The sequence below is a fragment of the Hemibagrus wyckioides genome, linkage group LG04 (assembly GCF_019097595.1).
Source record: "Hemibagrus wyckioides isolate EC202008001 linkage group LG04, SWU_Hwy_1.0, whole genome shotgun sequence".
Lineage (NCBI taxonomy): Eukaryota > Metazoa > Chordata > Actinopteri > Siluriformes > Bagridae > Hemibagrus > Hemibagrus wyckioides.
In genome coordinates this window covers 21773322-21791822 of record NC_080713.1, presented here as the reverse complement: position 1 = coordinate 21791822, position 18501 = coordinate 21773322, and the positions used below count along the sequence as shown (strand labels likewise).

The window sequence follows — 18501 nt, the reverse complement described above, 5'->3', positions numbered from 1 at the left end:
ATTCCTAACAAAATCTGTTACAACGTAAATAACTAATAATTATTACATTATTCATTTAAACAGCTCAAACCGGAGAGCAAAAAAATTCCCCCAACGGAATGTGATAAATTATGAAAAAGATCAAAGTGAGGAACATCACATTGCTCAGAGCTTCTGCTTGTCATCAGGCTAGTGTTTGTGTATATAGTAGGGGTGTACCATGTACCCAGATGTATATGTTGAACCCGTACATCTGGGAATATTTACATGACGTAGCCTGTTCTCCAAATCCAGCAGCACAGTTTATGACACAATTTAAAAAATTTGCAAAGGGTCTTTACATGTAACGAAGACTGCTACTGTTAACATGCGGAAATGTGTAGTCCTGAGGGGAGGAAAGTGGAGCAGATGTATAATTTGTTATATTTTGTTACCTCCTCGTGAATACTTCAGGCAAACACACTGCACACGAGACACTTCAACCCAATCCGGTTTCCATAGAAACCTTGTAGTAAAGTTTTAACTTATTTATAGCTGTCAGATATATTCAGTTCAAATAGTGTTTGCAGCTACACCCACCATCCTTCCACTTTAACACGAACATCTGCACTTGTACTCGAAAGACTAGGTTATTGTTTTTCCTTCAATCTTCAACTGTCCAGTCTTCAATCTTCAACTGTCCAGTCTTCAATCTTCAACTGTCCATTTTGGGTGAATCTGTACCCATGATAGTGTCAGATTCCTGTCCTTGGCTGAGAGGACTGAAACCCAACATTCTGTTCTCTGCTGTTGTTGCACATCCACCTCAATGTTCGATCGTTTGTACATATGGAGATGCTTTTCTGCTCACCATGGCTATAAAGAGTGTTTATTTGAGTTGCAGTAGCCTTCCTTTAAGCTGAAAATAGTCTGTCCTTTGACCTTTCACATCAACAAGGCGTTTTCCAACAAATCTGCTGCCCACTTACTTACGTTATTATGTCTTTCCTGGCAGCTTGAACCAATCTTTTCTCCTGACCTCTCTTCTCAGCAAGACATTTCCACTCACAGAACTGTTCCTCACTCTCTTTGTAAACTCTAGTGAGGGTTGTGTGTGAAATACTCAATCCAGCACATCTGGCGTCAACATCCATGCAACGGGAGAATTCACAGAGATCACACACTCTGATGTTTGATGTGAACTGAAACTCTTCACCTGCATAAATGAGCATTCCTATTAAAGTGGACACTGAGTGTATATTAAAGAAGCCACCGAATAACATTCAGCACAAAGAAAGCTTATTAGAGCTAAGGTTATCACCTAGTGGACCTGTGGAGTCAAGATCTTCTTCTTCTTTCGGCTTTTCCCTTCAGGGGTCGCCACAGCGAATCATCTCTCTCCACCTATCTCTATCTTCTGCATCCTCAACACTAGCTTCATATCCTCATTTATTACATCCATATACCTCCTCTTTGGCCTTCCTCTTTGCCTCCTTCCTGGCAGCTCCATATCCAACATTCTCCTACCAATATAGTCACTCTCCCTCTTCTGGACATGTCCAAACCATCTTAACCTGGCCTCTCTAACTTTGTCCCCCAAACGTCCAACATGAGCCGTCCCTCTGATGTACTCGTCCCTAATCCTGTCCAACCTCAAGATGTGGAGTCAAGATGCAGACTCAAATTACTTCAGCGGACAAAACCGTAACTTTACCGTAAGAGGAAAAAAAGCCCTAACTGAGACTCTAAGCATAAACTATTGCTGCTTCTGTAACACATTCTCTGGTGTGGTTTATCTCAACACATGCATTTATGTAAATAATTTTGTTTTTATTGCTCGTTATTGATAAGCTGAAGGCGGTTCATCGGTGCAGAAAGTAGCTACAGGGCTACAGATATTATCTCAGAAAGGAAAGCCTTTTTTTTTTTGTTTTTGTTTTATTTACCCTCTCTGGTTTGATTAGCGAACCGATGACAATGGTTACGGAAAAGCCGATGACTAAAAAGACGAATTATATGTTTATACTTCCAGCAACAAATTTAAAACAGATGTGTGGCATCTGTTCTGAGTGAATGAGAGAAAAAAGCAAGGTGAAGCACCATTATGAAAGGAAAGACAAAAATGTAACTAAACTATTTAATACAGATTGAATACGTTATTTAGAGGAAACATATCACCATTGAGTGATGCTAGTTACTTACCCAAACGGTTGTAAGCAAGGGATTTCATGTAAATGGATGATTTACTTGAATCCTCTTGCCCTTGAACCTTATGGAAAAATGATAAATATGCAGGAAAAAAATCAAAAACAAAACAAGAATCCAGCTTGTGATAAATAATAATAAAAAAAGCAAAAGTCATATCTGGCACATACTTTATTTTATATTACAAAAAAAGGGAAGAAAAGAAAGCTACAAATTGATAATTTATACAAATACAACACAGTTTGGAAAAAAAAAATAAAAATAAAACTTTTGAAATTTAGTAAACTCTCAGTGCTCAGAAAGCACTCTTCTGCAATGACCCCACTGACTGAAATCCCTGAGGAAAAGACAAACACACGCAAGACTCATATGGAATGGTTTTCATTTTGTACAAGTGAGAAAAGTGTGGGAAAAAAGATGCACTACTTTCACACATCATGGTGTAGTCGAGTATACACACAGCATGATCTGAACACAGTCACAGCCATTTCAAATCCATCATGAGCCAAGATTCATGGAGGAGAAAAAAGGGCTGTGTTCAGGTCAGCTACAGGGAGAGGCGAAGGAACAAAGAGAAGTGGCACGATGCTTGTATTTTTCATCTATTAATCCAGTTTATTAAGCCTGATTGGAAAATATACTTGCGATTTGAACTGATGTAGGAGCAGGGCACTTAACAGCTTGGCTATTTTCACCCTACTATAATCAATTTGCTTTGAAAGAAAGATGGATGAACTTGTTCCATGGTTATACAACACAGTGCCAGCTGGTTTATTATTATTATTATTATTATTATTTTTCTTGTACAAGACACCACAATGGAAATAAATTAAGAATTAAAATCCGCTAAACATCCAATAATATGCCTTTCAAATAAAGAGAGCGAACTCAAACTCAACCAAACAAAAAGAGATAAACAAGAGAAACGTGAGCTAGTGGTAGGGTTGACTACAGTACATACATGTTAATTACAAGTAATATATTCGCACACAATATGTACAAATATTAACACCTGAATTAATAACAAAGACAAAAACAAAATGATAGAAAGAGAAGTGAATGTTAGGATTTAGATTTCTGGCTCAACGTTTATCGCAAAATCGTAGGAGTCTTTTACACAATGGCATATATTAGGTTTATTTTATACACTAAAATTCAGTATGAGTGATACAAAAAAAAAAAAAATCACAAAAATAATACACCAAGATGAAATATAAACAACCCCTTACAACCCTATGGCTGTGCATTGTTAGATGAGTGCAATGTGGTTTATATTTGGTTAGGAGACTTTCAAAGCTTAGCATCTGACGCAAAAATCCCGAAGTTCGGCTACAGTTTTGCTGTGAAACGAAGCGAAAGGCAAGCAGAGGAACATGCTCATGTAGGAACTCCAACACTGTTGCATCAACAAGGTCTTTTCCAACTGGCAGAGCTTTTAGCTAAAGGTTTGGATCAGAGAGGCAACACAGGCTTTGTTCTGGCAGAGTAGAGGAAAAGAAATATGTTTAATCAGGGGATATTTGTGTGATCATCCAGCTGGAGGAACATGAAGCCTGGTGCCAGCTTGGTAATTCATGCGCTGCTCCGAGTCTCATTTCTAATCATTTTTAAACTGTAAGCTAAACATTTACATACAAATTCAAACATGTATTTCCAGTATTTAATATTGGGCCTCATTTATCAAATTGGATACAAATACAGTCCTTCGGAAATCACTCCCAAGTGCATTTAGACAAGACGTCCAGTTAGTACGAGACAAAATACACAAAACAAAAAAAAACGTCCTATGAGAGCTCTGTTCAAATTTACATATTAGGAGACTCGCTAATGTAAAACGCCATTAATATGTTTCAAAACGTTTCACTGTTACTGCAATTTTACAATCCGAAACAAATGAATAAATTAAGCCAAAAGATATTAGCTATTAAATATAGGGGGAAAAGTAATGGCACCCTATAAACGAAGGAAGAGTTATTCTGCGTCTATTCTTGTAGTCGATCCGCTGCATTGGCTGAGCTGCATTACTGGAGTATTTAGCACACTCCAAGCTTAGCAGGCGCTCATTCACCGTGAACTTTACCTTCAACAGAGTCACTCAATTAAAATCTTTGCTCTATCATTCACCCAGTTACAACGCAAACATGTGAGGGCAGAAGAAAACTGAAATTTGTTCAGTTTGACCTGCAAAAACATTTACACACAACTGCAGCAAAAGACTGATAAATGAGGCCCAACATTTGTTCATTTTTCTAGATGGGTTAATAAATCGTCCCAAATAAATAAATAATACAACACAAATCCAAACAAATGGCTTAAAATTAGTGAGGAATCTGAGTTGCAGGTTGTGTTATTCATATGGCAGCAAAAGGCAGACTGTAGGCTTCAGCAGAAATATAGTAGATAAAGCTTTGGGTTGAAATAGTAAAAAATATGGTTTAATCGAATTTCTATAAGGCCAAAGTGTAGCATTTTGTCTGTAAATCCTGTGGTGATTACACCCAAATTATTACACCATCTATCTATACACGTCTGTACAATGTTTACGGCTGACAAAACCCTGTTAAGCAAAACACAGAGTCAAGAGTCAAGTCGTTTATCTCGGCGTCTCAATTATAGATGAAATTTCTCAGCAAAGAAATGGACAAAGAGCAAAGAAACCATCTGTGCTACAGTACATGTTTTGCTGTTTCGGAAAAAAAAAGATCCTTCAAGCTACATGCAGCTTATTAACTTCAAGGGCGCACGTCATTTTTTTGGCAAAACATTTCAAATGAATCCATCTGTAAAGATGACCACCATCCATGACACTAATATAGCGAAAAAGCCGCAAAAGAGCTTATTGCAGTGGATGAATTATATTTAATATAGCGATTAATCATTTCTCGTCAGGGCTTTCAGAGCTTTCTCATTATCACTGTCATTTGACAAATATTGTTTGCAGCTCAATTTTATAAAAGGAATTATTGTCTGAAACTGGGACTGGATGGATTGATCTGCATTGCAACTGCTCTTAATATGGCAAAAGAAAGACCACCATGATCTATGCTCATGAATATGTGAACTGTAAAATGATCGCCATGTTGTTAGGAGAATGTGAATTGGGATCCTGACACACACAAGTAGCTGGGAATCCACAAGAGAATAATCAGCCCTCCTTTCTGTGACATAGTGATGGATATTAATGACTCTTACTGATGGCCATTATTTGCCTCTTTCTGGTAGTTTAGTGCATCACTAATCAACTGTGTACAACGTCAGCTTGTGTATACAAATGAGAGCAGTTAACACTTTCCTTCATGCACGTGCCAATGAAAGAGCAGCAATGGGGATAGATCACGTCATGGAGGAAGCGTGTGCTAGCCTTTGCACTCTCTGGTTTGTAATCGTAGTAAGGGGAATTGATGATGGTGCAACACTGATTTAAAAAAAATGGTGTCCATTACAGATGGCCAGAATTTCGTTTTTTCTTTTTGACTACATGATTCCTGTGATCAAGAAAGCTTCTTTAAAGATTAGATTATCTAATCATACGAATCAAGAAAGCCAGTGATATCAAAACTGCTCCTTTGTTTCACAGGACAAAAAAATTCATTCTTTCCTAATTTTCCACTTCTTCATGACAAACGCAGCCCTACATATTCCATTAGGCTTCATTTATCTAATTAATAGCCAAAGTACTGAGAAACTTCAAGTATGTACCAACAGCTCACTGCAGCTTAAGTGCTCCTGTTGGGAACTCCCTGTACTGTGAAGTTCTATGCAGGGCAAAAAAAAAAAAAAAAAAAAAAAAAAAAGAGGCAAGAAATGTTCTTGCATGTGTCAAAGTTCTCAAGCAAGTTCTCCGACGTACCGATTTTTGCTCCCGATCCTACGAGGGAAACATCTCGGTCTCTTTAAAGACAATTCTTATCGAACTGCTCAAGATATGAATCACTTCGCGTGAGAAGGTATCTTTCAGACTGAACTCCACATAGTGTGTTTGGGTCAAGGGGCCATTGTCCTCAGGCCTTGTTTCTCCATGATGTTCCACAGCTTGCGCAGGTTGGACTGGGTAATGTTATCATCAGGTTTGAGCTGCAGGGCTCGCAGGTAATTGGCTTCAGCCTCCTGAAGTTTGCCGTTCAGATGAAGGATAGCACCGAGGTTCATCAGGGCTGCAGGGTACTGAAGGACAAAGAAAACAAGATATCACGAAAAATCCACAATTAATGACTTTTACTTGTTTAGAAAGGACGTCTAAGGGCAAACTTCTAAATGATTCATTTTCTCTACTTTGTTGTTAAATTATCGGGCTGGGACAACACCACTGGCTTCACACCGGGCTTACTAGAGCCGTAAGCAATTTGGTATCTACAAGTGCAAAAAATTCCGGTTGAGATGCTCTTAATTCACAGTCCATCATCCTTCTGGACACTCGTCATCTATTTTCCTTGTGTCACGGTCAGATGAATTATGTCGACCAGTTTGCAGATTTCAATGGGAACAATATGTCTGGTGCAGTGATTCTTCCAGGAGAAAGGGATTGAAGTAGGTAAATAGATCAAATGTGTCTTGACATAATCTCTACGTACTGTCGAAGGATTTTCAGCTCCCTATACGTTCATAAGAAAACACATTTACTACAGTGGCTGAAGCCAAAATAAAGGCAAGCCTGGCATGAGCAAAGTTCCCAGCTCACGCTGTGTCCAATATGTTAAAGCATTTAATTGCGAGTGAATGATCGCGGTTTAATCTTAAACTCATTTCTGGAACCATTTCATGCTTCACTTGGTGTCTCTGAGGAAAGACGGCAGTATATTTCTGCAACACTCAGGAGACTTCGACCTCAAAGGTTAGTTTAGCAGACAATTTTCGGCAAGCTGCCAGGCCTCAGACTTGCTATATGAAAGAAGGTGGTCATTTTGGTGGCGTATTAAGTAATAAATTACTCAGGTATGCGACCTTACAATAAAAAGTCAAACCACAAAATGAGATCTAGGGACTGAGTAAGTGTAGCTTTGGCATTAACTATTCACAGGCAACACATCAGACAGTCAACACATGTTAGAGAGTATTCGCAGAGCACATGTATTTTTACACGTTTTATTGCCAAATGGCCTTCCTGTTTCTCTCTGGATGGGAGCAAATCTCTTTTCACATTTAAATTAAATATTCCATATCTATAATCACAGCAGAGCCAATGCAAGTTTGCAGATATATAAAATACAATCAGCATAGAGCTAGTTAATTGTTGTGCTTAATTATTTATCTGAAGCATAATGCACTCTTATCTAAGAGTGCCCTAAAATCAGCCTTCACATGGATATGGCTCTTTGCAGGGGAAGGTGTGACTTTTAACGAAACACAATGAAATACCATTCAATTCAGGTCTATTCCTCTGAAGACGAGATACTGTCAGAAAGAGTGATGGTCATGCTCACAGCGACATGCTGGTACTTCAGAATGAAAAAACCTGATGGATGTGCTTTCAACATTGCTCCATCAAAGCTTCAAACAACCCTCTCTGTTCACCCGCATGCCCCTCCCTAATCCCCTCCGTCCACTCTGCCATTCTCCATTCCTCCCCCCTAAAGCACGCACAGACAACAGCCGCTCCAGATGTGGGGAGGATCAGATGACCTCAACAGAACCAGCTGTCGAAGAGACAAAATCAGCTGGAGAGAAGAGAAGAGCAGGTAACCCAAAAGACTGTAGGGTTTCAATGAAATATTCCATTTCTAACTGTATGTATCATGTAGCACGTTTAAGCTGTAAGAAGAATCCTATTGTGTATAAAAACTTATTTTTGCATAAATTATGTCATACCACAGTGCTGCTCTCGTATTTGATACTGTACCTTTGGCCAAAAGGTTGAACAGCAATTTCTACTCACATGTTTATATTAAACTGCGCGTTCTTCTACATTATTGTTTCTGTAGTAACAGCTAAAGGATGACACTTTACATAACCTAAGGCTAATAATAATGAACGGATTAAATAAGCTCTGCCCTTTAATAATTGTGCACGTTTATGGAAGGAGTCTCCAGTGTCAGCATTTTGTAAAGTCAGGGCATTTCCTAACGCAAAAGGCAGAGGGCTTTGTGCTTTCTGGGCTCTCAGGTAATCGCCAAGCTGTGGGTTAGTTACTAACTTCAACTGAGAAAGAAAAATGTGAGAAACTAATGAAGGCTGCTATATCGTAAATGATAACAGAAACTAGCCTGATAAAAGGTATAACAATTTGTTCTTTAATGTTCATTGACAAATTGCTGGAGGACGGAAACAATAGCATAGCATGATTATCTTCAGAGTGATTATTTTCTATATCAGCATGTTTTATGCCTTACTTGGTGAATACAGAGACTACTTGTTTTCTTTTTTGCATATCCCAGCTTGTTAGGAAGCTGGGGTCAGAGCACAAGGTCAGTCTTGATTCAGTACCCTTGGAGCAGAGAGAGTTAAGGGTCTTGCTCAAGGGCCAAGTGGCAGCTTGGCAGTGCTGGGGCTTCAACCCCTGACCTTATGCTCAGCAACCTTAAGCCTTAACTATTGCATCATCGATGCTATTTACCATTTCTGAATGCACTGCATTACCAGGTCGATACATGGAAAAAACAGATCAAGCCCCTCTTCAGGCTCCCAGCTCTAAAAATCCATTCATCATAAAGTCCCCGAATAGAGAAATGTATCAGATATTAAACTCATAAGAACAGATACCACACAAAGTGTCCATGTGATTCGTAATTATTTAAAATATGAAATTGTTCACGTGTAACTGCTGCACTAATTTTGCAGATGTCCAGTCAGACAAAATCACTCTCCAGGCAGCCACATATATGTGACTGTCTAATATACTGTAGGAAACAGTAAAGTGTCATGGTTTGCTACTCACATCAGGTCTCAGGCTAGCTGCTTGTTTGTAGTACTTCTCCGCTGCGTCATTGAGGCTGGCTTGTCTGAAAAAGTAAACATCATCATGAGGCTGATTGATCAGAGGTAGATTGAGCACCTCATAGTACAGAATGTCACCCACATGGTATTGTCTTCAATTGTCTACCTTCGAATTTGCACCAGGACTAAAAAAAAAAAAAAAAAAGTATAGTGAAACCAGCTGTGAAGAAAAACAACAACATTTCTGTCCATCCCAGAAGACTGGTGTCTATAGAAACAACAATAAAAGTGTAAGGCAGGAGTCTTTTCCATATGCTCATCACTTATAAAACCTATAACCTTTAGTTCTTTCTACTAGCCCTCATTTCCCCAGAAACCCTTTCTTTTTTTTACATTTATTAATTTTCCAAAACACTTTTATAGCATACAGCTGCTTAAACTTTCTGGTAGCAAACGTCTTATTGATGCTTAGAGACCAAGACAGACAGGGACTGATGGTTGCAGGAGTCTTGGTTGTTCTAATAAAGAAAAAAGCAGCAGACTGAATTGCTTTCAGGAAAAAATGTGGCTCAAGCAAAGCCTGCGTTTAAGCTCCCGAGCCTTTTTAAAACTCTTATCTTCAACATGCAAAGCCAAACACAACTCTGGCATTTCTAATATTAGATGTATACCTCAGATAAATGTGAAGAGAGACAACAGGATTCTAAACTAAAACTGATGAAAACTACAAGTGCAGATTCACTTCACTGGAGACCTCATAAAGAACAACAACAACAATCCAGGATTTCATAAAGTTGAGGCACAAAAAAAGTGCTGAAATGCAAAGGTTTATTTGCAGAGATGTCACACATCACCTCCAAGTTTGGACTGAGTTATCCATCATTCTGTCTCTGGTTGGTGAAAGACTGAAAATATGGGTCACAATGTTTCAGCGGTTTGACTTCATGAAGAATCATCTGTGGTTAAAGTAGGCTGGAGTGTCCTCAGACCTGAACTTCAGCAACATTTCTAGAGACTTAAAAAAAAAAAAAAAAAGTCCAGGGGTAAACTGGGAACAAAATTCAGCTTGGGAATCTGCTTAAAAGAAGACATTTGTCCGAAATGACTCAAATAAAAGTTTACACATTTGTTCGGCTGAGAAATGATTTAAGACACAAACTGAGAATTTGTCAGGTTGCACTGATGCTCGTGTTTTTCAGAAAATCTCTCACAAATCGACGTTTTAATTTAACAGACAAAACAAAGAACAGCTTTTCTTACCCTGTTCTTTATTTTTAATCATTGTCGGCATGTGGAGATGGACACAGGAAATTAGTAATAGAAATTAACAAACTGAACCAATAACAAACAGTTGAACAAATTAGCTGATGACCAGTCAGCCTCTGTGTCTATCTAAATTATGACCGGCTCTATGGTCTTGTGTCTTCACTTTTATATTCCTACTCCTACCATACATATCCAAGAAAAAAAAAAGAAATATTCAATATATAAGGATATTTTCAGCTAGTTCATAGAAGAGAGTAGTAAAATTCACCCCTACATGTCTGACGATTATAAAAGCCAGACAAATATTAAAAATAAACTATGATGGACAATGTGGATTTAATATTAAAGTATGTCCAAGTGTAATCCAGAATAAAGATTCCTTTTTCTTTCCAATCTCTGCCCATGTCATGTGAATTTTTTTCCACATTTACATATGAGCAATGAAACGTGGCCTTGGTCCTTTGCCACACCATTGTACCACCAGTGGGAAAATGGTCTACTGAAAGTGGGATTTAGATTAGTAAATATTTGTGAGATGGGACTGGGTTTCCTCTCGCGACCGCAGCTACAAAACTGAAATAAACACTACAACGAAGTGATTAAAGCTAGAGCAGCGTGTTTATAAGTGGACCTCCATGAATGTAAATGGACCTCCATGAACTGGTATTTTCTTTTTTTTTTTCAGTCACTGCCCTGTCACGATGTCCTGCCTACAGTTTACGGTATGGCCATATTTGGATTATTTAAAAAACAAAACAAAAACAAAAGTATGGGTGTTGCGTTGTGTCACATGACTAGACCATTGTGATGGCCTGGAAATACTATAACAACTGACCCAACTCATCATGCATGGCAGAACACTGATCCAAATAAAAATCAAGCATGCTAATTGTTCATTGGACCTAAAAACAACTCTTTAGAAGTCTGAGTAAGAAACATTTCCCCTGTGACCCAGGAGTCCAGTGTATTTGGCTTAGCATGCCAGACACTAAGCCTTTCCATGGTTTCGAATATCCAGTGTTTGTTTGAAGATAACTGAGGAAATGGATAGGGAGGAAGCAAACTTGTCAGAGGAGGAGGGTCCCAGAGTGCAATACAAGAAAGCTGAACATTTGAAGCCTCCTTCAATATCTTCCCAACCTCTTAGTTCTCACCCCTCCCAAGCTGAGATCCTTCAATTTGTCCTTCCAAAACAAACATCTAAAAGAACATGTGCTCTGAATGAACATGACCACATGCCAATAGGACAGTAGGAGGCAAAGCTCAAGACTGCGATTGACAGCCAAACCCATGTACACCATCGCCTGAAGACCTGAAAACAATGACAGACCTTCACTGCTTTAAAACACTGAAGTACTTATTATTAAGTGCAACAAAAAGCTGATTACCACATGAGAGCTATGGAACATGGAATGGCTTTGCTTGTCTTGGATACCTATAGGCTGGGATGGAAGTCTTAAAAGTTAATGACACGTGCAAGTTTGAATTTTCAATATGCCAGAGCTATCTGTGGCTGGGAGTTAGAGCAAAACTGACGGGAGGGAAGACATTAGTGAAACCCTGTCAATCACAGGCCAGTCATAGGCTCCTGGGAGTTGATATATGTGGAAGAGGGCAGATGGTGCTTTCCTCTGAGTGCGTGAAAGTTTATTAGTGGGTGAGAATTAGCTAGAGCAACATGCAGAGAAAACAGAAGGACAAATGTAATGATACACTTCGGTTCTTGGCAAATATTTTGTGCTTTTGAAGCAGTGACAAGATTTTTTCACGCAGCATCTAATAAATGTCTCGGATGCTTAAGAAGACATGCCACTGCTGTTGATCTGTCTGCTGGTGCTCGCATTCCACATCCCGTAATTCATTATTTTTTGAGGCAGTGGTTCTTCAGATTATCAATTTATGGAAAGCTGAAAACAAATCTCAGCTTGGAGTCATACCTGAGCATATGCGCCGCACTGAAGACCACATCAAACTCCTCGCTGTCAAGCTGAGCAGCCTTCTGCGCCATCTCGGCAGCTTCCAGGAGGCGGGACTCCTCCAGCAAAAACTGGCCTGAGACGGAAAAAGACAGAGTGAGAGGAAGTCACACGGTGTTTCGTTTTTTAAAGGCCGAGCGTTGAACTGTGCACCGCTTCCTTTGGTGCAGGGAGATGGGTCCCCTCCTAGTTACTGAGTTTAATACAAGATAGTAGGTCTGCATATAAATTCTAACGGCGATGAGCGAGCGCAGGTGCTTTTATGTGCAGCGTTTAAGCTGTTTCAATATTTTCTAATTGAACTAATGTGGCTCAATTGCCAAGAGACTCTGAATCGACTCAACTGTAGGAAGTGAACCAAACATGCCATGTATTTTGAGTTCTGAATATATGAACAAACATCAAAAACATGGATTTATTACTATGTTATTTCTATGTTTATCTATTAATGATGTGAGTGCTAGTAATGTTTTCTAGTCTTTGGGATTTCTGTGCACACTTAGCAAAGATATATTTACCATTTGCACTCACTGCATTTCAGTCCCATGAATGAAAGAGTAGGTTTTCAGCTGTTTTTTTTTTTAGTTTAGGTTTGCCTCTGCCAGCATTTTTAACTTTTTTTGTTTGTGTAACTATGTGCAGCGAGACCCAAAAGTATCACTTTCCCTCTGATTCAGACTTGGCAAATGGGCAAAAAAATCAGGTGTGAAAAGATTTGCCGGTAAGACTATTCCACAAACACTTTCCATCTGAAGAGATATGTGTTCTGACTAGGGGAGGAGCTAAAGACCAGGTTCGCACTAAAATAAACACAGTGCTGACTTCTCCAAAGCATCACACTCCCATATCATCATGCCAAACCATGCATACTTTCCCAAATAGCTGTGGAGGAAACCTGAACCACTACAAGTGCTCTCCAGCGAATGTCAGTTCTCCACCACCATCACTGATTTGGGCTACATCTGTGGGCTGAAAGGACAAATATGGCTTGCCTTCCATCTCGTCAGCTTCGCAACGCTGCTGAAATGTTTTCCAGTCAAATCCCCATGAGGAAATGGTTCGGGTTGAATTAGGATCTACTATAGAAATCCACACTCAGCATCAGTGAAGTAAGAAACATTAAGAGTTATATTCTCTAGTGTTCTCGAGGCAGCTTAGAGAACAATGTGAAGAAATGTGTGAGCCGTCATTCATTGGCCAAACAGCTCCATTTGATCCTTGATCAGAAACACCGCACAAAGCAGCTCTATGTAGATTCCTTGGCAGCTAGACCTGTCAGTAGTGCTAGTCAACACTACTTTGATAGAGGTCTGGGCTATACCCAGAAAATTCTCTGTCTGGAGCCCAGTTGGCTATGTGAAACGTGTGATTTAAAAGGAATCTGTGGAAAACGATGCACAGGTGTTGGCAAGAAAAATATACCAACAGCCTACCAGTGATAACCTGCGATAATATTACAGCTGATTCCAATACATGTTCATTTCTGCTAATGGTTCTCCACATATGCATGCAGTTGATCTCAATTATATTCCTTTATTTTAATCCTGTCTCAGGGGACTTAATAGAGGACTTATAAATTCAAAAGGCCATTGGTGAACATCATTAGGTCAAATCATATACACACATGAACGCATGTCAATTCCCCAGAGAGAAATAACAGCTCATTATTTTCTCTCCATTCCTTCATGCATGGACTGCTTTTGGTGGAAATGGCATCTCTATATCCCAAGTGGAACAAGGACTTATATCAACACACTATTCATCTAAAGAAGAAAAAAAAAGGGACTGCAATCTTGGCCTCGGTAGCTGTTCTAACAGCTCTATAGACTGCAGCATGTTCTTAAGCATTTTCACTAACTGATTAAGAAAAACGAGCGCAACGTGTCCTTCATACTGCGAGGAATGGTTGGGTTTGTGTGACTTGAATGCTGGGTTTGAATGCTTGATTCTGATTGGTCAGAAAAATGTTTATTTACTGTAACAGCACAAACAGTATTAATATACGCAAGGTAAGTGATATAAACATGGTACTAGTATGGACACTGTGTGGTACAGACTTCTATATATACAGCTTTAATAAATGTGTGTAACTGTTGCTCTCCAATGGCACACTTTTTTCCTGTAAAAAATCTGATGGTTGATTATTTTATTATCTTTTTTAAGAGCTCGGTGAAGGAATGATTATTCATAACAACGATACAGAAAGTGATTTCAGGTACAACTTTTTTTGTGGCTGTTTAACAACAATAACCTAACTATAAATGAAGAAAACGATTGGTTTTGTTCATCTATTTTATTTATTGTTCTTTTAATGCCATGTCAGCATCCATGCCAATTTCCTAGCAAGGTCAAGGTAGGTTATAACGGGGGATTCCTTAGGTTCTTACAGCATTACAACAATAAAAATCTTACAACTTTTCAAATTTATGGATTTTTCCTGGTGTTATATTTGTTAAGAGCAGGATGGTCCATTAATGAAGAAAGTCTTTAGAGTCGCAGTGTATAATTAAAAACAAATACAAGTACAGAATATATCGAATACACAATATATTTTACACATCTGTTCAATCCTTAAAAATACAACAGTGCTTACCGTAATGCATGTAGCAGTTTCCTTTAGCGGGATCAAGTTGAATGGCCTTTATAAAGTACTTCTCTGCTTCGGCTTTCTGACCCTAAATCAAACAAACATGGGTTGGATTTTCCATTTCAATTTCAAATTCTATGAAGCATGAATGCTGAATTGTTGCACATTTTAATCACTTCAGCTCATATGGCACGGTCATCTCAACCCCCGAGGTCTGAGGGTGTGTTATGAACAGAAGTGTGAATGTGATGGAATATATGATTTGAAATGAGTTAACACTTAACACCAGTTTATGTGTGAAAGACATAGTGGTTCCAGCAGCAGGAGAATTATAACACCTTGGTTGATAAACAGAGGAAGGGTTTTGACTGCAGAGCAGAAGTGGAAAATTCATATTTATGTTACATACAATATACACACACTCGTTAAACACTAAAGCCAGCTGTGTGTGACAGCTTAATGCACTTCCCTTATCACTAAGCAGTACTGTTTAGTGTTCGGCCTGGACGCTTGTCTCCACACAACACATCTTCAGTCTTGAATATATATTGATGCTGATATTGTTGCATATGATATCTTTTTTGGAAATGGCTATATAGGTTAAAAAAAAAAAAAAAAGTGAGGTATCAGGTACCTTTTAATGCTTTATTTTACAGCATGTGTTAATATAAAAGTCATCGCTCGTAACTCATATCCTGCCCACACAACCTCCTTACACACAAACACACACACGCTCCCCACCCCATTTCCGCTGGCCCCCTAATCTGAGCGTGACATCAGACAGACAACAGGCAGGCTGCTGTTTTGGCTTCACCGAGGTGATCATGAAAAGAGTCTGAGTGTGATTAACTGAGGAAATGACAGAATTCGATAACACAGCTGAGGAGCCCTCTGACACCCCTGGGCTTTGGCTCCATGACCGTACCGGGTCAGTGCGGAGAGGTCACTCTGGCGGGTCAGCTCAGCAGGGGTTAAGGCATAGATTTTCATCCCAACACTCTCTGTCGCCCCTTAACCGACTGTCTGTATCCCAGCACCCCCTGCCTACAGATGAACCCTAGACATGACACATTGACAGGACAAACACTGTGTATGCGAGTGTGTGTGTAAACATGGAAGGTTGATGGAAGCTTTTTGCAGTTTTATTTCAAATCACGGATCATGTATGACAGCCAATGTCAGTCCACCGCAGCGAACCCGACCCCTTGTTTTATACACAGAAAAACAAAGAAAGTAGAAAATACGAAGACCAGTCTCACATCTGACCCTGGGGTTTTTTAGTGATGAAAAATCCACTGTGTTTCACATCATTCCTTCTAGCCATTATATTAAAATCTGACTATATTTTACAATAAGTGTGTTTCCAGTTTGACATATGAATCGTCATTTGAAAGAGACATCTGTTTTCATTACGGAAAGTGAAGCAAAAATAAAAGCGGACTACTTTTAATTTTCCACTCAAACAAAAATGTCATGCAAAGAAACCACAATGCTGAAGCCCGACTACTACGCGCTTAAGCGGAGACCTCAAACAAATTTTGAACGTTTCTCAGTTTCTTCTTGAGTCTTTTTCAAGGTTACTAAACAGTATTGGGTCATTTGAGGACTGTGTGGCCCCCTCATCGCTCACTTTCCCCATATCCAGCTATCAGCAAATAAATGAGGCTGCAAAGAGCAAGCTAAATCCCTGTTTTTAAATCAATAGATTGCTCTGAAGCTAAGACAAGTTTCCTCACTCCACTGGGTTCAAACTCAGACTGGTGCAGAAAGTGCTCTCTAATGGACTATGCTTGTTTCTTTATTGCCCAAAGAGCATCATTCGGAACGTTTTTGTGGACTGCTTTCTGTTCACTGTGATACGCTGGATGCACTGGAGATCGAAAAACATTCATCGTCAAGGGGATCATGGAACAGCAAGACTAAGAACCGTTCAGCAAAACAAGCAGAGGCCAATATCAGTGGAACTTGGAGTGAAGCTCCAAATATCGAGCATTACTATTCTCATCTTCTAACCTTATAAAGAGTCAAAACCAATGTTTGGCTCGTAGAAAGAAATAATCTGGACCACTACAAATGCGCAGTGTCATATGCTGGCATTTCTTCAACCTTAAGGTACATCCTTTCTTATTTAACCAGAGCTGACAGCTTGATGATGATTTATGATGATGATTTTTGAAATCTGACGTGCTCAAATTACACATTGGCCACTGCTGCCCAGTTTAGAACAAATACCCATTCAACAAGCTCACTGTGCTTGTGCTGAGTTTTGGAAGATGGTAACTGGAAAGGACCACTATTTTTCTTTCTATATAGAAGGGTCACCAGGGTAAAGCGTGAGATGTACGATGCTGTACGGTTAGGCTGGAAATGAGAGGAGACAGGAGCAGGAAAGAACCAAAGAAAGAAAGACACAAAGCCTTCCATTGGAATTTTTATAGTTGGATTTCATGTGAAAGCCCCGAGTCCAAAAAACAAAGCAAAAATGCTGCAAACATTAAAAAAATAAATAAATAATTGTCCTGGGAAATGGAACCTGAAGTATCTGTCTTCTGTCTGGTGACTGATCTTACCGTCATGGCCAGAAGCTTTCCATAGGTGAGATGTGCTGGTATATGGTCTGGTTTGGCCCGGAGAGACTCCCTGTACCAGTACTCGGCATCAGCTAACTTGTTCATCCTCATGTACGCCTCGCCTGTAATGGGTGGAGACAGGGGTCAGATTGAGAGGTCAGAGGTTATGGAAGCACACATCCCCCTTTCCCTTTGTTTTATTACCAGATCCTATAACAGGCAGTCATCTGAAAGTGACCCAAGACAAATCAGACGGACTGCGAAACCTGATCCGACACCTTTACAGCCAAAAGGAAAAGCTGAACTCTGAAACCTAGTTGCTGTATGTTAAAGCTATGAACGCATTTTGTTCTTGCTCAATCACATCACTTATTAACACAGCAGAATTACAAACAACAACCTCTATCGCAGCACCACAAACACTCTGAGAAAGGAATTAAAGAAGGCAGGAGTTACACTAATGGCTGATTTCCTGTATGGCTGACATCAGTCTAGTGCTCTGGAACGGAGGCAGGATCGGCTAGCCGTTAACCTTGCTCTTAGGAAACCAGGCTTAAAGGCTTTTCTCTGTGACTCAAGCTAGACACACACAATCTGATCCTTCAGACATCATCTGACACCAGGCTTAAAGCAGCCCAGCACCTGTAATAATATCCCCTCCTCACACTGCGTGGATTATTACAGCCGCCTTCGACAATGCAGCTTTTCCAAGCTATGTTTTTAATATAATTATCGTAAAAATGATAGTGTGACTAAGATGGAGTTTCACTTGAACTTGTATCCTGGATTAGGAACCAATCCACACCCATGTCCTATTTTGTCGTAATTACTGCACGTGCAGTTCGAGTGGTATGCTCGAATAAGTTAAAATAACTCTGGCATTTATGCAGAAATAATCAAGTGGAGATTCAAAGAACAGCTGGAACGATCGTGCTTTAACCTTCGTACAATTGTCATAATCACTAATCACTTCTAATTTTATAATAATATGAAATTATGCTCAAAGCAAACCTAATTTCACTAAATAGAAATGCTTTGATCGTATGACTTAATTTCTCTATTTTGTTCC

At 39.4% G+C, this 18501-nt stretch overlaps 1 protein-coding gene and 1 pseudogene across 1 annotated transcript in view; both read right to left on the bottom strand.

The window, feature by feature from the left end:
• Positions 1-5725: 5725 nt before the first annotated feature.
• The window catches only part of tmtc2b (transmembrane O-mannosyltransferase targeting cadherins 2b), a 107602-nt gene continuing 94826 nt past the window's right edge, over positions 5726-18501 (bottom strand). The window contains exons 8-12 of the mRNA XM_058387834.1: positions 17433-17554; positions 14869-14950; positions 12237-12351; positions 9035-9098; positions 5726-6327 (exon numbers count right to left, since the gene is read on the bottom strand). Of these exons, the coding sequence (XP_058243817.1) occupies positions 6148-6327; positions 9035-9098; positions 12237-12351; positions 14869-14950; positions 17433-17554 (563 nt within the window). The 3' untranslated portion in view covers positions 5726-6147. The remainder of the gene's footprint in view (positions 6328-9034; positions 9099-12236; positions 12352-14868; positions 14951-17432; positions 17555-18501) is intronic.
• On the bottom strand, positions 8703-8880 carry LOC131352449 (U2 spliceosomal RNA; annotated as a pseudogene).